The 16592-nt window shown below is 37.9% G+C and overlaps 1 protein-coding gene across 2 annotated transcripts; it reads left to right on the plus strand.

Annotated features, from left to right (window-relative positions):
• The first annotated feature begins 389 nt into the window (after positions 1-389).
• Positions 390-11701, plus strand: LOC137108043 (claudin-3-like). Of its 2 annotated transcripts, none has more exons than XM_067492318.1 (2): positions 390-480; positions 9545-11701. In XM_067492318.1, exon 2 carries the CDS (start codon positions 9947-9949, stop codon positions 10595-10597), a length of 651 nt encoding a protein of 216 aa, XP_067348419.1. In that variant the 5' UTR covers positions 390-480; positions 9545-9946; the 3' UTR covers positions 10598-11701. The 2 variants fall into 2 exon arrangements, with proteins under 2 accessions (XP_067348419.1, XP_067348420.1); XM_067492319.1 differs by lacking the exon at positions 390-480 and adding an exon at positions 5249-6050 and having other exon boundaries at positions 9935-11701.
• Positions 11702-16592: the final 4891 nt, after the last annotated feature.

A 16592-nucleotide genomic window follows, 5' to 3' on the forward strand; every position in this document is an offset into this window, starting at 1 on the left:
TTTCAAGTGAAAATCAGATACACTGACCTGATTTCACAAAGTTAAACTGGACTTCACTGAAGTCAGCAAAAAGGTGCACATGTGCCTTAAGTAATATTGAAATAAAAGAAAATTTCTTCAAAACTAAAAGCAGGATTAAAATCTAAAATAAAGTCTGAGGTCAGCTTTGAAAGGTTCAGTCTGTGTGTGTTCTGTGTATCACACTGATGGCTTATTGTTTTGTTCACAGGTAAGAGCTTGTACTCAAAGTAAGTAAGATATTTATGTGAATTTAGCGTGGGAGGAGTGGAAAATGACAACAAAGGGGAGTCAAGGGGAGTATGTACAAGTCACATGACATACGACTTGCTTTACAGGGCTGGTTTGAAAATACTAAATGTCGCAACCCTGACATAAAAGCAAAAAAATTCTCTGAGGCGTCATTTTACTCTGTTATTCTCCACTGTGTCCAAAGGGAGGCAGCAGTTTCTACTTAAATGTGTGAGTATGTTCATTTGTGTGTATGTCACAACTTCAAAAGGCTGTTTAATGGTTAAGAAGACTTAAATTTAGGGTGACATTAAGGTTAGGGTTGGGGTCAGGGTATGCTCATGATCTGGAGATTTAACACACAACCTACTTTCCATAATGATAAATCAGGATGCATAGCCGGTTATGATGGTCTGCTATCACGCAATGTTCAAAGAGCTTTGAACTGCAGTTGTTAGTGTATAAATCTGTCAACAGCAGTTTGAAATGAAAGACTGGTGTCTGTTTCTGAGTGATACATAGTGACTTAGGATTTTCCTCAATAGAAAACTGTGTTCATGTGTCAGTCGATTCTGGATGCATCCAGGGTCAAACTCTAGGGTAGACTTCACAGAACTGTAAGTCCTCCCCAAGTCAGTCCAGTGGCCAAAGACATATTGTAATAATTTACTTCAGTAAAAGTAGCAATATCGCACTGAAGCAGGGTCAAAATCTGAAGGGTGTGAAGGAAGGGGTTGGTGCCCCCCTGGTAGGGTTACATTTGGGTGCAAAAGTTTGATGATTGCATTTTGAAATGGCAAAAACAGTAAAACACATATTTTTTTTCATCAACATAATATTTGATTTATATTCAGCTGCTACAAATGTTACTCAATCAGAAATTGATTAAAGTTCATTTTAATTAATTTATTGGGGAAACTTTTTTATATACTCCTTGACCACTTTTGTTACTTCTGATATTGAAGGAACAAAAGTGGGAAGGAACAGCGCAGTGTAATTTGTTAGGCTTGGAGTTGAGTTTGCTTCCCCTTACATGCTATTTTAATGTGCAAGGGCAAGCAAACCCCAACATAATAATGCATATTCAGCAGCACTTGGCTCTTTACTCAAAAAATCGAATTATATTACTCGTGACTCAGTTTGAGTCAAAAAGGTTATGTTAAAACAATGACAATTATATCCATAAAAAAGATTGTATCTCCCCTGATAAATTAATAAAATAATAATTTTAATTTATGATGAAGGAACTTGCTCACTAGCTGAATGTAGAGCAAATATTATGTTGACAAGAAAACATAATATTTGACAGAAAAAGGCTCTGTATGATATCGTATATATGCATCTCATTGTGTACATTTTAATGTCATTTTGGATTTGTACTTTAGTACTTTTGGACTTCAGATTTTTACAGCTTTGAAATGAGTATAATATCAATATCTTCCCTCATACGTTTTGGCACTGAGATCAACGCTCTGGCAGTAATTAAATTTATGCATATTTGTTATCTAAATTTTTATTGGCAGTTATCAAAATAGATAAATCTTTTGTTCATGCAAGATGTCCTCTGACATACTATCCCCAAAATGTTGATATGCCATTTGTATCTTTTTTCTTCTTCCACTGTAGAGGAGGTAGAACTCACAAATCCACCAGCACACATAGGCAAACAAGGAAGTGGATAATCCTTCTGCTAACTAAAACTCATTTATCACCTGTCCTCTAAGTGCACATACTGTACATACACATAATGGAAAAATATCTGTGGAGATGCTGCAATATTAAAAAGCAAAGCGCTGGTAGAGCAACATGAGAATGAAGTTGTTTAGCAGGTTATTCAGGCTCTCTCCTGTGAAGGTGGTAAACTTTACAATTCATTATCCCGACTATTTCCCGACTGGATCATTGCCAAAATGTCTATTTTATTCAAACTGATCTTGTTCTTGCGCTCTTTGCTCATGATTTTACTGGTGGGTCTAGTGACCAACAACATGGAGATGTCAAAAAATTAAACAATAATTACATTGTTGACTTGTCATTCATTTAACGGAAGTGAGCTTGATCCTTTTTGCTGACCTTGATTTTGCACTTTAAGTGTCGTACTATGTGACAGACTCTAATCAACAAGCTGATCATATAGCTGATTAAGTATTTATTAGTACCTTATTGGTAGCTGATTTGGACATTTCCTCCTCTTGTTGTAACTGAAGAGTGGAAATAAGATCGCCCCTACTTCAGGGTCATAGCCCCCAGTGTTCCTATTATGACGGGGACGACTTGTGTCTTCTTCTTTCAGCCCTGGGTATTTCTCAAGCTTCTCCCGCTTCTTCTTCCTAAAGTTGCAATCTATCACTATGGCCTTGTTCTTCTGTTTGTCTTACACTAATATGTCTTGGTGGTTGGCCATTACCAGTTTGTCAGTATTTATCTGGAAGTCCCAGAGTATCTAAGCTTGGTCATTCTCAACCACTTTTGGAGGTGTGTCCCATTTCAGAGGCATCTTTGCACAGTCTGCACCCGGAGTCCTAACTGATATGGAAGACCCTGGCCTCTATTGATTTTGTACTTAAAGCCTGCTCATGTGTTGCTATGATTAGTGCCTCTGTGTTGTCTCTCAGTCCAGCTTTGTCCAGCCACTGGTAGAATTTTTTGATATCAGCCCTTTCTTCTGTCTGGTGGTGGAACTTATTGTGCAGGGGTTTGTCCTTCGATGAGGATTCCTGCTCTTCCTGGTTTCTGAGGTATTCACTAAGCACATCATCACTTGGGGCCAACTGATCAAAGTCAGTGGTGTTAACCACTGAGCTAACTAGTTCAGTAGTTCACAGGGACTCTGTACTTAAAGAGCGATGACACCAGTGGGTCCCCCTTTAGCTGCCCAAACAGCCCTGACCCATTGAAGCATGGACTCTACTAGGTCACTGAAGGTATGCTGTGGTATCTACCACCATGTCATTAGCAGGTCCTTAAAGTCCTGTAAGTTGCGAGGTGGGGCCTCCATGGATCAGACTTGTTTTTTAAGCACATCCCACAGAATAAAATTAAGATTGAAACATTTTGGAGGCCAAGTCAACACCGCAAACTTGTTGTTGTGTTCCTCAAATCATTCTTAAACCATTTTTTCAGTGTTCATTATTTTGCTGAAAGAGGCTAATGTCCTGATACTGAGAAGCTTTGATCAAGGCCAAAGTACGTTGGGGGCTGTTATCTAAAGCGTTACGGAAACTAACAAAAAAAAACATAGAGTGGTAGTAGAAACATAATAATATATGACCTACAGGTGTAGGTTGGGGGTTGCCTGCACTGCATCAGCGCACTCAAGATTTACTTTGCCAGTCGGACTCCTTCCTTGCAACTGTCAGTTCCTAGAGCTGTAATAGACCTGTTGTACAAAACCTGCCTAATACCAAACAGCAGACAGTTATTAATTAACTGGTGAACACATTGGAGCATTTAGCAGGTAAAAACCTGAACAATTCCCCCAGGAGTAATGGAGAATTTCTAAGTGGGCAGAAATGTGAGTCTAAATGAGCACCACCCTCTCTGTGTGCAAATAAAGAACTGTTTGCCTTTACACAATGCACAGTATCTGGGCTTTGTCACTTTATGATACTGCAGTTTCTAGTGCTGTTCGTAAACTTCCTGTTTAAGCACGTAAACCAAATTTGATAGTAGTGATTGTCCACTAAGATTACAATGGCTGGGAAATTGTTTATTTAATAATACAACATAATCTCTATTAATTGCTTTTTATCAGGCTTTATCTTATCGTGTTGGCCATTGTTTAGCAGATATGTTTGACCTATATTAAAGTGTGTGTGTCCGCATATACAATATAAAAGTGTGTCGTCTGTGATAATGCTACTGCATTGATGACCTAAATAAATCATGGATAGTTATACACGTCTGAGTAGATATAAACCACACAAACAGTCAGCTCTAAACAACAAAACAAAATATTCTATACATTTCCAAAGGTAATGTAGAACTTGAGAGAAACTGTATCCGGGGTTCGAGAGGAAGTATCAAAGATCATCATGTGCCAAATAATGATCCAGCATGATATTTCTTACCTTACACTGTGGTTGGAAGATTTATTTTTTTGTTACATTTGGTTGTCTGCCAGGGAGGAAGAAATGCTTCAGCTTCATTACAATGAACATGGACACTGTGGGCTACTTTGAATGGTGCTGTGCTCCCATAATACCTACTATATGTGGTTTAATCCCCAGGTGAAGACAAACACACTCTATCCAGTGGTTTGTGTAATGTTTGCTAAAAACTTCTGTGAAAAATGTTGTTAGCTTAGGTCTCTTCAAAGAACATTGTGTTTCAGTTCATCTTTTATGTGGTTATCAGACTGTTGATGGTGAAATCTTCAAGTAGTTTGCACTCTAAAGCTATCCTAAAGGTTGTTTCACAGAAAGTGTGTGTTACTAAAATATATTCTTGGTAGTCTAGTTTGTCATTAACTTGGATTTCACTCTACAATCAATCATGGACTGTCTGACACAGTGGACATGGTATCTATGTCTGTTATAAAAACTGGATCATGTTTGATCAGGGCAATAAACGTGACACAAAACAAAACTGACAGGAAAAAATTAACAAAATAAATGCTGAAATCCTGTTTTTTTTTTTTTTTTTATCATTCACTGTATCTCGCAAACATCCTTCCACCATATGCAAACATACACACTCCCTCACAGGCACATCACATATCTATTCAAGTTTGAATGTGCATTGCAGCCTTATGTGGTCACCCATCAACCACATAACAAGCTTTGCCCTGGTCACTCATTACCTACAGCAATAAAGTAGACACACCCCAAGCTACCATGGGCTAAAGGTAAACCATAAAAACCCCCTTCATTTGAAAGCGCAAAACGCTTACCAACACGCCCTGGCAGCAAATGAGGCCAATGTCCCACGCGCACCTGATTGGGTTAGTTTGGCAAATGATGTCATTTCTTAGGGGGGGCGTGCTACTAAATAATAAAACATTACACAGATAAAGGTCATAGACTCCTCAAGAGCAGCAGAACACAGAAAAACTGACTGGGCACGTACTTGCAGCGCACTGTGACCAATTTTTGGATTCAGCAGCAGGTACAGCAGCTTAAGGAGAAGGCATACCTGAACGAGAAAACATTTGGCAAGGAGGAGGGCACATTGAGGAAGGCTCCCATATTGTTGCTTTAAGAAATTAAAGAAGAAAAGCAAAGACAACTGTAGGAGAAACATTTATACAGAGGAACCAAGAGCAAGGACCAAAAGAGCAGTTTCTGATCCACAGGAAGGAACATCTGTTTGGGTGAACAATGGCGTCTTTTGGACTTGAATTGACCGGCATCACCTTGTCAGTGCTCGGGTGGGTGCTGAGTGTGATCAGCTGTGCTCTGCCAATGTGGAGGGTCTCCGCCTTTATTGGCGCCAACATTGTCACAGCTCAGGTGTACTGGGAGGGCCTGTGGATGAACTGTGTTTTCCAGAGCACGGGGCAAATGCAGTGTAAGGTCTACGACTCCATGCTGGCTTTACCTCAAGACCTGCAGGTTGCCAGAGCGCTCACTGTCGTCTCTATCATTGTGGGGCTGGTGGCTCTGCTCATTGCCATGGTGGGAGCAAAGTGCACCAACTGCATCGAGGATGAAAGCACTAAAGCCAGGGTAATGGCTGCTTCTGGGGGGACATTCATCACATCATCTCTTTGCCAGCTTGTCCCCATTTCCTGGTCAGCAAACACCATTGTGGTTGAGTTCTACAGTCCAGTCGTACTCTCCGGACAGAAGATGGAGATAGGTGCTGCGCTGTATTTGGGTTGGGCTGCCGCGGCCCTGCTGTTGATTGGAGGGTGCATTCTCTGTTGCAGTTGCCCTCCAAAGGAAGAGAAACCAGTGAGATACAGCATAAACCCCCAGAGCCGTATAGCATACTCTGCCGCACCAAGGTCCATGGGCCAAAGCTCCTACAACAGGAAAGACTATGTGTGAGGGAAGAGGATGATGATTATAATAATTTTCACATGGATCCGGCTTATTTGTATATTTGCAGGACATGCATATGAAAATGTTGCTAAGTAATAATCACATGTGGCTTAACTTGAACAAGATGTTCAGTGATTAAGAGTGAAAACAGCCTGACCAGGTGTTTTGAGTTTTAGAGGATATTTGGGATCACAAACGTACGTAGATACTGTATTTTCACATACTTTGATACTGATACTCTGCAGTTGTCGATATGATGTTGTTTACAAATAGCCCTTGGTCTTAAGCATGATCTACTTTAGCAATGCAAAAAGAATGTGGATTATTGTTTAGCAAAGAAAGTTTGTGTCTCAGAGCAAAATATTTAATATATTTATTTGTGCTCATAACATTTGGATCCATTGTGGATATTCCTCCTTCTCACACTTATTCTTCAAAGTCTCGACTGTTGTAAAACAAATATAAACACTGTCATATGATGGTTTTTTTTTCTCATCTCCACACTAATGTTTTTCTTGATATTCTTCCAGACAGACTGAAACAGATGTAAAATATGATAGAGTTGAGCCAAATAGCTCTTACTCTGAGACCCAACGCGAGGTCAGAATGGCATAATGGAGTGTAAAAAACAAAAGCAGAAGTTATGTAAAATCAACAGTTGGATAATAGGATTTTAGTGATTTATTTCCTTTCTCTGTCACAGTTCACAATGTTTTATGTTCCTGTGTTTAAATATTTTCTACAAAGGTAAAATTTTGCATATTGTTTGTTGTATTAGTGTTTTGTTTTATTAAAATATATAAGGCCTCAGACTTTATGATTGCAAATGTTTTGTTTGTAAATCTTGGGAAATTATTTAAATATCTTATAAATAAATGTTTTGCAGTGAATTTTTATTTGGGCTCCACTTAATCATCACTAAGATAGTTAAATGTTTAAATATTTGGCCTGAGACAAAATGCATGTATGATAAAGCAGAATACTAACAGTACATAGAATTTAATATGTCTTTGATATTACTGTAATAGGTTATTTACACGTTAACATAATTTTATTGTAACAGCATGAAGAAATAAGTGTTGAAGGGACAAACACTGTACATGATGTACTGAGTAGAGACATCTGTACGTCAGAGTAGCACGTGACAGATGTTAATTTTCATATACTATAGCATTAGAAACTGCTGCACTCATCGGATTCAATGGCAGAGAAAAGTCCCTCCTGTCTGGTGTCTGAACTAGAGATACTAACTTTTTACTGTTTTGAATAGTCAAATTTTCCCTTCGTGTTTTATTCTCTGGTGGAGCAGGCTGTTGATTCTGCTTTAAAAATACAAAAACATAGATTTAAACTATACTTGCAGTTTTTTCTTTTCCAATCTTTTATTTTATATTTTATCAGTTTATAGTTGTGCATTCATGTGAACTAAAATGAAGATCACATTGAAGGTGGTAAAGATCAGTTTACTGCTGGGTAGGTTATGATTCACATCTTTACCTACTGTTTCAATCAGTTGATTTTGTATTATTTAAGTGAATGTGCACAGTGTGGTTGTCTTGAATGTAGTTCAGTGTTTCTGAAATGTAGCCGCAAGATAGGTCATAGTAAATATATTACAGAAATACAAAACAACAGAAAATGGATGTAGTTCAGAATCTATTTAGCAACTTTCCACCACTGATGACACACTCATTTAATTTAATCTTATTCGGGGTTTGTATTGCATACATTATTCCAATAAGATAATAAAGTTTTGACAACCAGTTGCCATCTCATGCTGCACTGTCACACGATGATATGCATCAGTTAATGTTGTGACACAAACACGTCAAACTGATGAAGATGCTCTTTGATGACATGATAAACAAACTTCTCTTGTGTTGGTGTTAATGTTTTTATATCTTTGTAAAACCTATTTTGGATTAATGTAAAGATAATTTAGCAACATGGGTTTCTGTGCATGACCAAAACATTGGATTAGCCTGTAATTTAAACCGATAGGTGACGATTTATGAGAAGCCCTTAGTAGTACATAAGATATATGTGCTTGGAGGTGAGTTTTCCGAAACCTTTCACCTTGCTTGTGTGGTCTTCTTCCTCTTACCAAAAACGTATGTTAGAGGCAGTTTTGGAGGGCCTATTTTGCAGCACAAGCACTTTCTGTGCAACAAAATAATAACAATAATGATTTAAAAGGTTTTTCTGAGGCTCCAGATGGAGAAGTTGGACAAATCAGGATATTGTTAGTATAAAGATCCTCCTTCGTGTTAATATTTCTCCTCTGCAGTTCAACAAAGCAACACAAAGAGGACGTTTTGTACCAAAAAGCAAACTCTTGGTTCTAACTTTTGGCAAGATCCTCAGACCTTTATTGGTCAGTATAAACACCGAGAATGATCACAGCAAGAGAAACTTGTTTCAGTGCTCATATGGGAACTTGACTGTTGTTACAAGAAACATTGTGAAATTTTCCTTAATTCCTAACTAGTCCACAGTTGGTCAGACTGAATGGACAAGGAATGTACAATGTACAATGGAATGTATATTCTGTTTTAAGAATATGCTTTTCTCTTCAATAATAGGCTTTTTGGGATATAGAGTCTTAACAATAATCTTAATTCATGACACAGTTACTATATGTGTCTTGACTCAAATTTAACTCATCGACACTTACTTTAAGTTTATAGTATGATTTAAAGATATGCCACTGGAGGTTTTACTGCACTTATCTTGCATCTTTAGTTTTAAAAAGACGAGACAAATAATCATTTTCTGGCTTAATTGGTAATTAATCTTCACAAACTATGTAACTGAAACTACAAGAGCCATTAAACTCAACGGAGACTCTTTTTTAATTCCACTAAATTCCTTTTATCTGGTGTCATTATAAATCAGAAATTGTTTAGCCAGAGTAATGAGTCTAACTGATACTGGCTGTGTGTTTACAGCACTATGTTTTCTCTGTGCTCATATTTACTCTGGGTGCAGTTATTCCGGTTTTCAGGAGACGTTGGGATTGTTGTTCCGACTGTTGCTGAAACCAACACAATTGTAAGAAAGAGGACCTGAGTGCTTGTGTTGCTCTCACAACAAATCCTTCTGCATGAGTGGCCAGAGACCTGAACCCACCCCAGAGTGGTTGCATAGTCAAGACTTTATGTTTAAGGAACTACATACAGTATAAGCTGGTTTTTCACTTATATTACATAAAACACAATATTTCCTTTTAAGTTAGAGGATCAGTTCTTTATCTGATCACGTCTTTCAAAAGCCTCATTTATTTTACATGTTGAATTTATTTCTTTTCACAGTTTAATCACCCACATCAGTTACAGGAAAAGGACATTTCTGAGATGTAGATTTTTCTTGGAGGTCAGGAGGCAGACATCTTACCAGTGACTATCCCCCAACAACCACCTGACGCAAAGACACACCCTCCCTCCATCACATCACTGCTCACACACCCTGTTTCTTTTTTTTTTTTTTGTATGTCAAAACGGCCTCCCACTGACATCAACACCATAGAACTCCTCCTTGTCTCCCCTTGGGTATAAAAGATCTTTTGTTTCCATAGCAGCATCTCTTAGCTGCTCTCACACCCTCTTACAGGTGCTCACAGTATTCACTGACACCTGTGCACTAGAACCAAAGACTTTTTACTCCAATCTTTTGTTTGTTTGGCTGTGGACTCACAGTTTAAGCCTCATTCTGTCATGTCGATGGGCATGGAGATTCTGGGCATTGCCCTTGGCGTTGTTGGATTTATCATTGGAATTGTGACGTGTGCCTTGCCAATGTGGAAGGTGTCGGCCTTCATCGGAGCCAACATCGTCACAGCTCAGATCATTTGGGAAGGTTTGTGGATGAACTGTGTCATCCAGAGCACAGGCCAGATGCAGTGCAAGGTCTACGACTCGATGCTGGCTTTGCCTCCGGAGCTGCAGGCTGCCAGAGCGTTGACCATCGTCTCCATCATAATGGCACTGATGGGGGTCATGATTTCCATTGTCGGCGCCAAATGCACCAACTGCATCGAAGATGAGCCATCCAAGGCTAAAGTGATGATCATCGCTGGAATATTCTTCATCCTTGCCGGCCTTTTGGTCCTGATCCCCGTCTCCTGGACCACCAGCGTCATCATAAGGGATTTCTACAACCCCCTCCTGACAGACGCACAGAGGAGAGAGATAGGCGCTTCACTCTACATTGGCTTTGGAGCGGCCACCCTGCTCATTATTGGTGGAGGGTTGCTGTGCACCAGCTGCCCGCCAAAAGAGAAGAAATACAAGCCACCAAGGATGGCGTACTCTGCCCCTCGCAGCGTCAGCGCAGGTGGAGGTTACGACAGGAAAGACTATGTTTGAGCTCCTCAGGTACAAGGATCAGGCACTTTGATCTGGAAAGTAGGATAAAAGTAAAATGTTTGCTGCACATGAGTGATTTTATGTGTGAGTTGTTTTGTGTTGTCTGCAACCAGGGGGAATCCCACAAAAAGACTCCGAGATGAAGATGTGTGTACAAATATTGATCTTTCTATTTTGCCTTTGGTTGAAATGATAGCCCATAAAACATCACTCTACTTTTCCAAAATGTTAAAAATGTTGCTTCTGTCTGTATCTTGTCTATCTGTGATGTTATGTGAATTTAAAATCCCCTGCTACTTGTGTGTCCGGCTGTGTAATGCCACTGTTGTCCGTCACATATTGTGTTTCACTGAAACTCCAGGTAAAATGCTGCATGTCATTTCAGTGACAATGACAAGGAAGAGCCAGCTCTCATTTTACATGGATTTGGTTGGTTGATGTGAGCATATGCGTGCATGGCTTTGTGTGTGTGTGTGTGTGTGTGTGTGTGTGTGTGTGTGTGTGTGTTTTGCATGTAATATTTGCTTAGGAGAGCTTCTGACACTGAAACTAAAGATGGTTCCATGATATGGCCATGGGCAACAATATTATGGTCCACCTTGCAGTTTCACTGTTTGAGGAAGCAGAAAGGGCAGTTTCAGTTGACACCTGAGGTGTGACTCTTCTATTTCTATTTTAAGTTTATTTTATATTTCTGTAATAAAATGTATTTTAAGATCACATATTCCCCTTTACATCTATATCTAGACAGATTTATTTTATGTAGTTTGTATCTTTTTCTGTAATTTGAGATTTAGCCTGTAAAGTCCTCTTTACATCAAACAAAGAACCTACTCAGTGTCCATGGGAAACACCCTCAGGACATCTGACCTAGGCTATTATAGGACATCTGTTGCTAGATAAACAGGATGTGCTTTTTGTGTATAAGCGAAACATTGTACTAATTTATCTTCATTTGTTTCAAAAACACTTGTGCTTAATTTAATTTTTTTTTACTTTGTTCTGAGAACTGAATCATATAACAAAATGTAAAATTATATTTTGGTAGTGCTTTATAATTATAAATGTGTTGAAGATTTCAATAAAAGTTATATTAAGAATGTTTTTTTTTTCATTCTTCTTCTTTACTCATGAAAAATAGTTTCTAGATCAGAAAACATCACAAAGTCTGTGCAAAACCAACAAGGATCAGTCCAAATCAAATAGTTTAACAGGTTTGACAATGGCCTAGGCTGTGAGTTTTATTTGTTCAGCCAGTGGTAGAGCTGAGGTAAATTCATGTACAAATGTAGCCATAATGCCTAGGTGTGGCAGCTTCTGCTGGAGGAAGAATGTTTGCCTATTGGCTATGTGATAGAATAATGGAAGGAAAAAGACACAAACACTATGTCATCTCAGCAGCTCCAGTTGCATGTCATGAGTAAGTTAATAGTTAAAATAAAGACTAGAGTTGAGTACACTCAGAAAACGTTTAATATTTAAACGTGCTCATTGTCGAGCTAGTGTTAAGTTACAGTAGAGTCAAAAAAACTCTAAAAGAAACAAAAAAACTTTAAGTGGAAACACAGAAACGGCTTGTTTGGATTATGGAGATATTATTTAATATTTTAAGCACTACATTTATCCAGCTTTTGTCACTAGTTACTTTGCAGATAAGTTAAGTCTTTATGGATCCCGAAGGGGAAAATTTATTTAATTCAAAAATATTTTAAAATGGCTGGACCTAAAGGGTATATATACTGTATATACTAGGTCTGTCGATTGACTAAACTGTTTAATTGTAATTAATTGCAAAGTCTCCATTTTCAAAGCCTTATCTATTCAGATAAAGGGGCTTTTCAAGGCATTTTATAAATGTTAATACTCTTATTGGCATAGAAGTGGACACATGGTACTGGTGGTACTGACTTGGTACCTAATAAACTGACAACTGAGTTTAAATTTATAAATAATTTCTGAAACAGCAAATTCACTTACAATATGTCCCTTATATTTTTTTCCACGTAAAATAAACAAATAGTGTAGATATTAATCACTGGGTGAGGTTTAAAGTGATTATAGAATTCACTCATTATCAGTCACTGATTCTTTTTCTACTCCCTCATATGTGGTTCACTAGTAAATCTGGTAGAAGGAGGTAAAGTGTACAAATAAACACTGTTTCCACCAACTATCACAGATTTCCAGTCTCTCACACATTGGATATGGCAAAACACCTGATGCTCATATGTTCTTGTGCCAAAACAAATACATAAATAAAGAAAGAAAGAACATAGGAGAATTTCCAGCTTTCGTGAAATTTGGGTGGTGTTTCTATCTATCGCCAGAACTCCCAGTTGTTCCAGACCAGTCTTTTAAGTCAGTAAAGCTGCAGTTACTGTAGGTCTGTCTAGATCCGAGTCATTGCAAACCAAATCACAATTTACAACCAGCTTTACAGTTGTTAAGTGTGTGCCTACCTTAAATGGTTAGCACAGCATACAGCTATTGTTGTAAGCATATAGGAAATTATTTATCTGCTTTTTTATTGTAAACGGGCTTATTTTTTTACACCAGATTTATTTCTATACAAAAGTTGCAGCTGGTGTAAATTACTGGGAAGTGCACAAAGTGAGAACCGGAGCATCATAACAGGGGAAAAAAAAAAAAAACAGAAGGTCAAAGCACTGATCCATGGCTATACAGTCAATTAGGAGACTATTTTATTAGAGACAATGAACTTTGATGACAATCATTTAAATGTCAGCTTCTCTTTCCAGGAGGAACAAGTGAAGCTGACCGATTAGCAGATTTCTTACAAACAATACGATGACCAAAAAGCAAAGTTCACTTGGTTCCTGATAGAGATACAAAAATAATCCCAGGTTATCGCTGTTTTGTTTTTTACCTCCTTGACTGGTGGAATGTAAAATTGTGTAAAGAAGATACATTATCTGTTGCAAACACTTGAGTGAGTCAATAAATCAGTTTCTGATATAATATCAATCATATAAAGCCTACAACACTGAGAAAATATCTTATTAGTCAATTTTGGTTGCAACAGACATAAATGAAGATGTTCAGCAAGTTAAAATATCTTATTTTGTGGTGGGTTATTTTCTTACTGAATTAATTATCGAAAGAAAAAAATGTAAACAGAGTTTTGTTAGCGTTCTGTTGCCGACGTGATTTACCAGATAAGGCCAGATCATTCTCCATATTTTTGGTATTGTCCAAAAATCCCATAAAAGACTTCTAACTGATACATCTGAGAGTCCAGAACCTAAATTACCATCACCACAGTCAAAATCTCTAGCAGGATAACTATTTTAATGGTACTGAGAAAAGTTTAAACACATTAATAAATTCTCATTAAATGTTGTATTCTGTCATTTTAAATGTGCACAGCTCTGCCTTGGTCCATGCATCTGAGTCAATTTGCTTGGGACATGGTACATGTGCTGTGTATTTCTGTTTATCTAGGACTGCTATTCTGTCTTTTCCTCTTGTGTCTACAGCATAAAGTGTTTTCAGTCAAGAAGTAGTTGTCCACTGACTTCTCCTTTTTGACATCTGATAATGTCGTTTCTGCAAAGGGAACATTCCTTTCTTCAGTATTATCAGTAACCAGATAATTCTGCTGCTCTTATCAGGGAGCTCCGGGCAGTGGTTATGTCCAAATGAGAGATCACACTATTTATATCTGTAAGTACAGAAAAATTGGAGACTAATTATGACAAATTGTAACTAACTAATTGGATGAAAATATTTTTGGTATCATTATTTGTGTTATATGTAGATAAACATGAAGTCTAATTCTGCTTTAGTATCAATCTAAACAAATCCTGTCGGAGAGAGAGCTTTCCTGGAAATTTTACGACCTTTCTTTCTTCATGTGTATATTTTGATTTTAAAGGGCAAATACAAAGATTATGACTCCACAATGGTCATGAAATTCATTTTATAAAACATTAAAGACGATAAGAAACAACAGAGTATCAATAATCTATACGTCTATCTTAAATCATAAAGAGGTTTCTGGATTGTTGTATTGTGAGAGAAATTTTCTTCCAAATGCAAAACGCCTGTTCCAAATGCATTTTTGCACTCTGCTTTCCCACCACAACAGATCTTTGGTCTGCACTGTTTTAGGACCAGAGCTTCGTTGGGAAGGTGTCCCAGGAAACACATGAGTAGTCTCAGAGACTTGCTAATAAGATTCCTGATTACTGTGTGTTCACCTGTATGTATATTCTGTAAGGTTGATTTGCATAGAGTCATTTCCTTTTGTGCGAATTCAGCTGTTGAGCTAAGTAGTTAAAAGGCACCGATAACCTGTTAACCCTGTCAATCTGATTGACCCACTCTGAGTGAACTGCTCTCCGTCTTTTGCTGCTCACCGTAAAACATCACTGTGATCTGTCTTTTACCTCTTAAACTTAATAAACATTTCTCTCTGTGAACAATCATTCGGTCCCCTGATGATACCCTCTTTAAGTTTAGGTGTCTTGTATTGTAAATATGCGGAAGTTAGACATATTTTAAGTTGACAATTATTCTTCCAGTGAACTCTATCTCTGATATGTCCAGTGTCAACATTTTGTGACTTGCCAAGTTTTTTTTTACATGCTTTCTGCTGCATAGTATTAGTGTGAAAACATATTGTCTAAAAAAGGGATTTTTAATTATACTATGACTGCACATTTTGTATGAAACACAGTTGTGGGTTTACACATTACAGGGTTTCTGTTGATTTTTATTACCTTTTAAGCTCCGCTGGTTTTTCTTTCCAGTCTTTAAGGTTGTTAATGTGTCTGGGAGGATATCATGCTCACAGGTTGTCACGGCATCAAACTCTGATGCAGTTTCAAAGTTTGTGGCATGCAAGCGACACATGCAATGCCTGTTTCATATTTGTATTTGTCGCACAGTGTTTGGACTTCTCTGTTTGGTAACAAGGGTGAATCTGACTCAAAAACTCTCAGATGGGAATATCTCCACATTGCTGCCAGGGTTTTTTTGGAGGCATCAACAGCCCTCTCCACGATAAGTTAAGGAGCACGTCTACCAAAAAATATTGCTGTTATTTTTTTTGTTAAGCTGGAAGAATACTTTCCAGCAGATCTGAATGGAATGTTATTATTTTTGCATGAGTGCCATTACATCACAGACAGACGATCAGGTCAGAAGCTAAAGAAACATTATTCATACAGACAACTACTCTCTGTTGTTATCTCACAATGAGGAATTGGTTACTGTTTAACTCAACTGGTTCTAACTGGCTAAACACATACGCACAAACAGAGTTGCAAGAGGTTTACTAATGTTCTGTCTTCTGACTCACAGCGAGAACATTCCTATTACACTGGTAATTTACAGGTGAAATATACAATGTAATATAATTCAAAATGCTTCTTATTATTTGAAATGACAAAATATGAGCAGCATTGCAGCAATCAACACTATTGTCATCTGAAAATGTGTTTTTTTCATTGGTTTAAGGAAGACATTGTGACACAATGTCTACTGGTATAAAAACATGGCAATAAATCTGCCGTTTCTCTTTTCTTCTTCCCCTTGGGTCTGTATCACGTGCTCCCTTGGGTCTCTGTCTCATGCCATCACTATAGTGACAAGTCACAGCCTTCTTTAACCCAGGAAAGTCATCTCCCGTAGCAATGAATGCTTGGCAAGGCAACAAGGGAGACCTGATTGTCTGGGCCCTCAAGGTTTGTTAACTGCACTTATTACCGATCACAAACAAAACCGGATTAACGTTGAGGGCGGACAAGAAAGGAGGGGATTGAAATAGGAACAAGAAAAATGTGCACAGTGCTGGAAGAAGAAAGAAAGAAAATCGTCTGTAAATAGGTTTCCTTGTATCTTAAGTGTTTTCTTTGGTTGTTCCGGTCATTATTGAGAGCTTCTTATAAAGTTAATTAGTCCATTTCTGTGTCTTCCGTCTCTTCATGTTGTCCCAGACTGATTCTGAAAAAAAAAAATTCCAATTTCCTTA

This window comes from Channa argus, chromosome 22, assembly GCF_033026475.1.
Source record: "Channa argus isolate prfri chromosome 22, Channa argus male v1.0, whole genome shotgun sequence".
Lineage (NCBI taxonomy): Eukaryota > Metazoa > Chordata > Actinopteri > Anabantiformes > Channidae > Channa > Channa argus.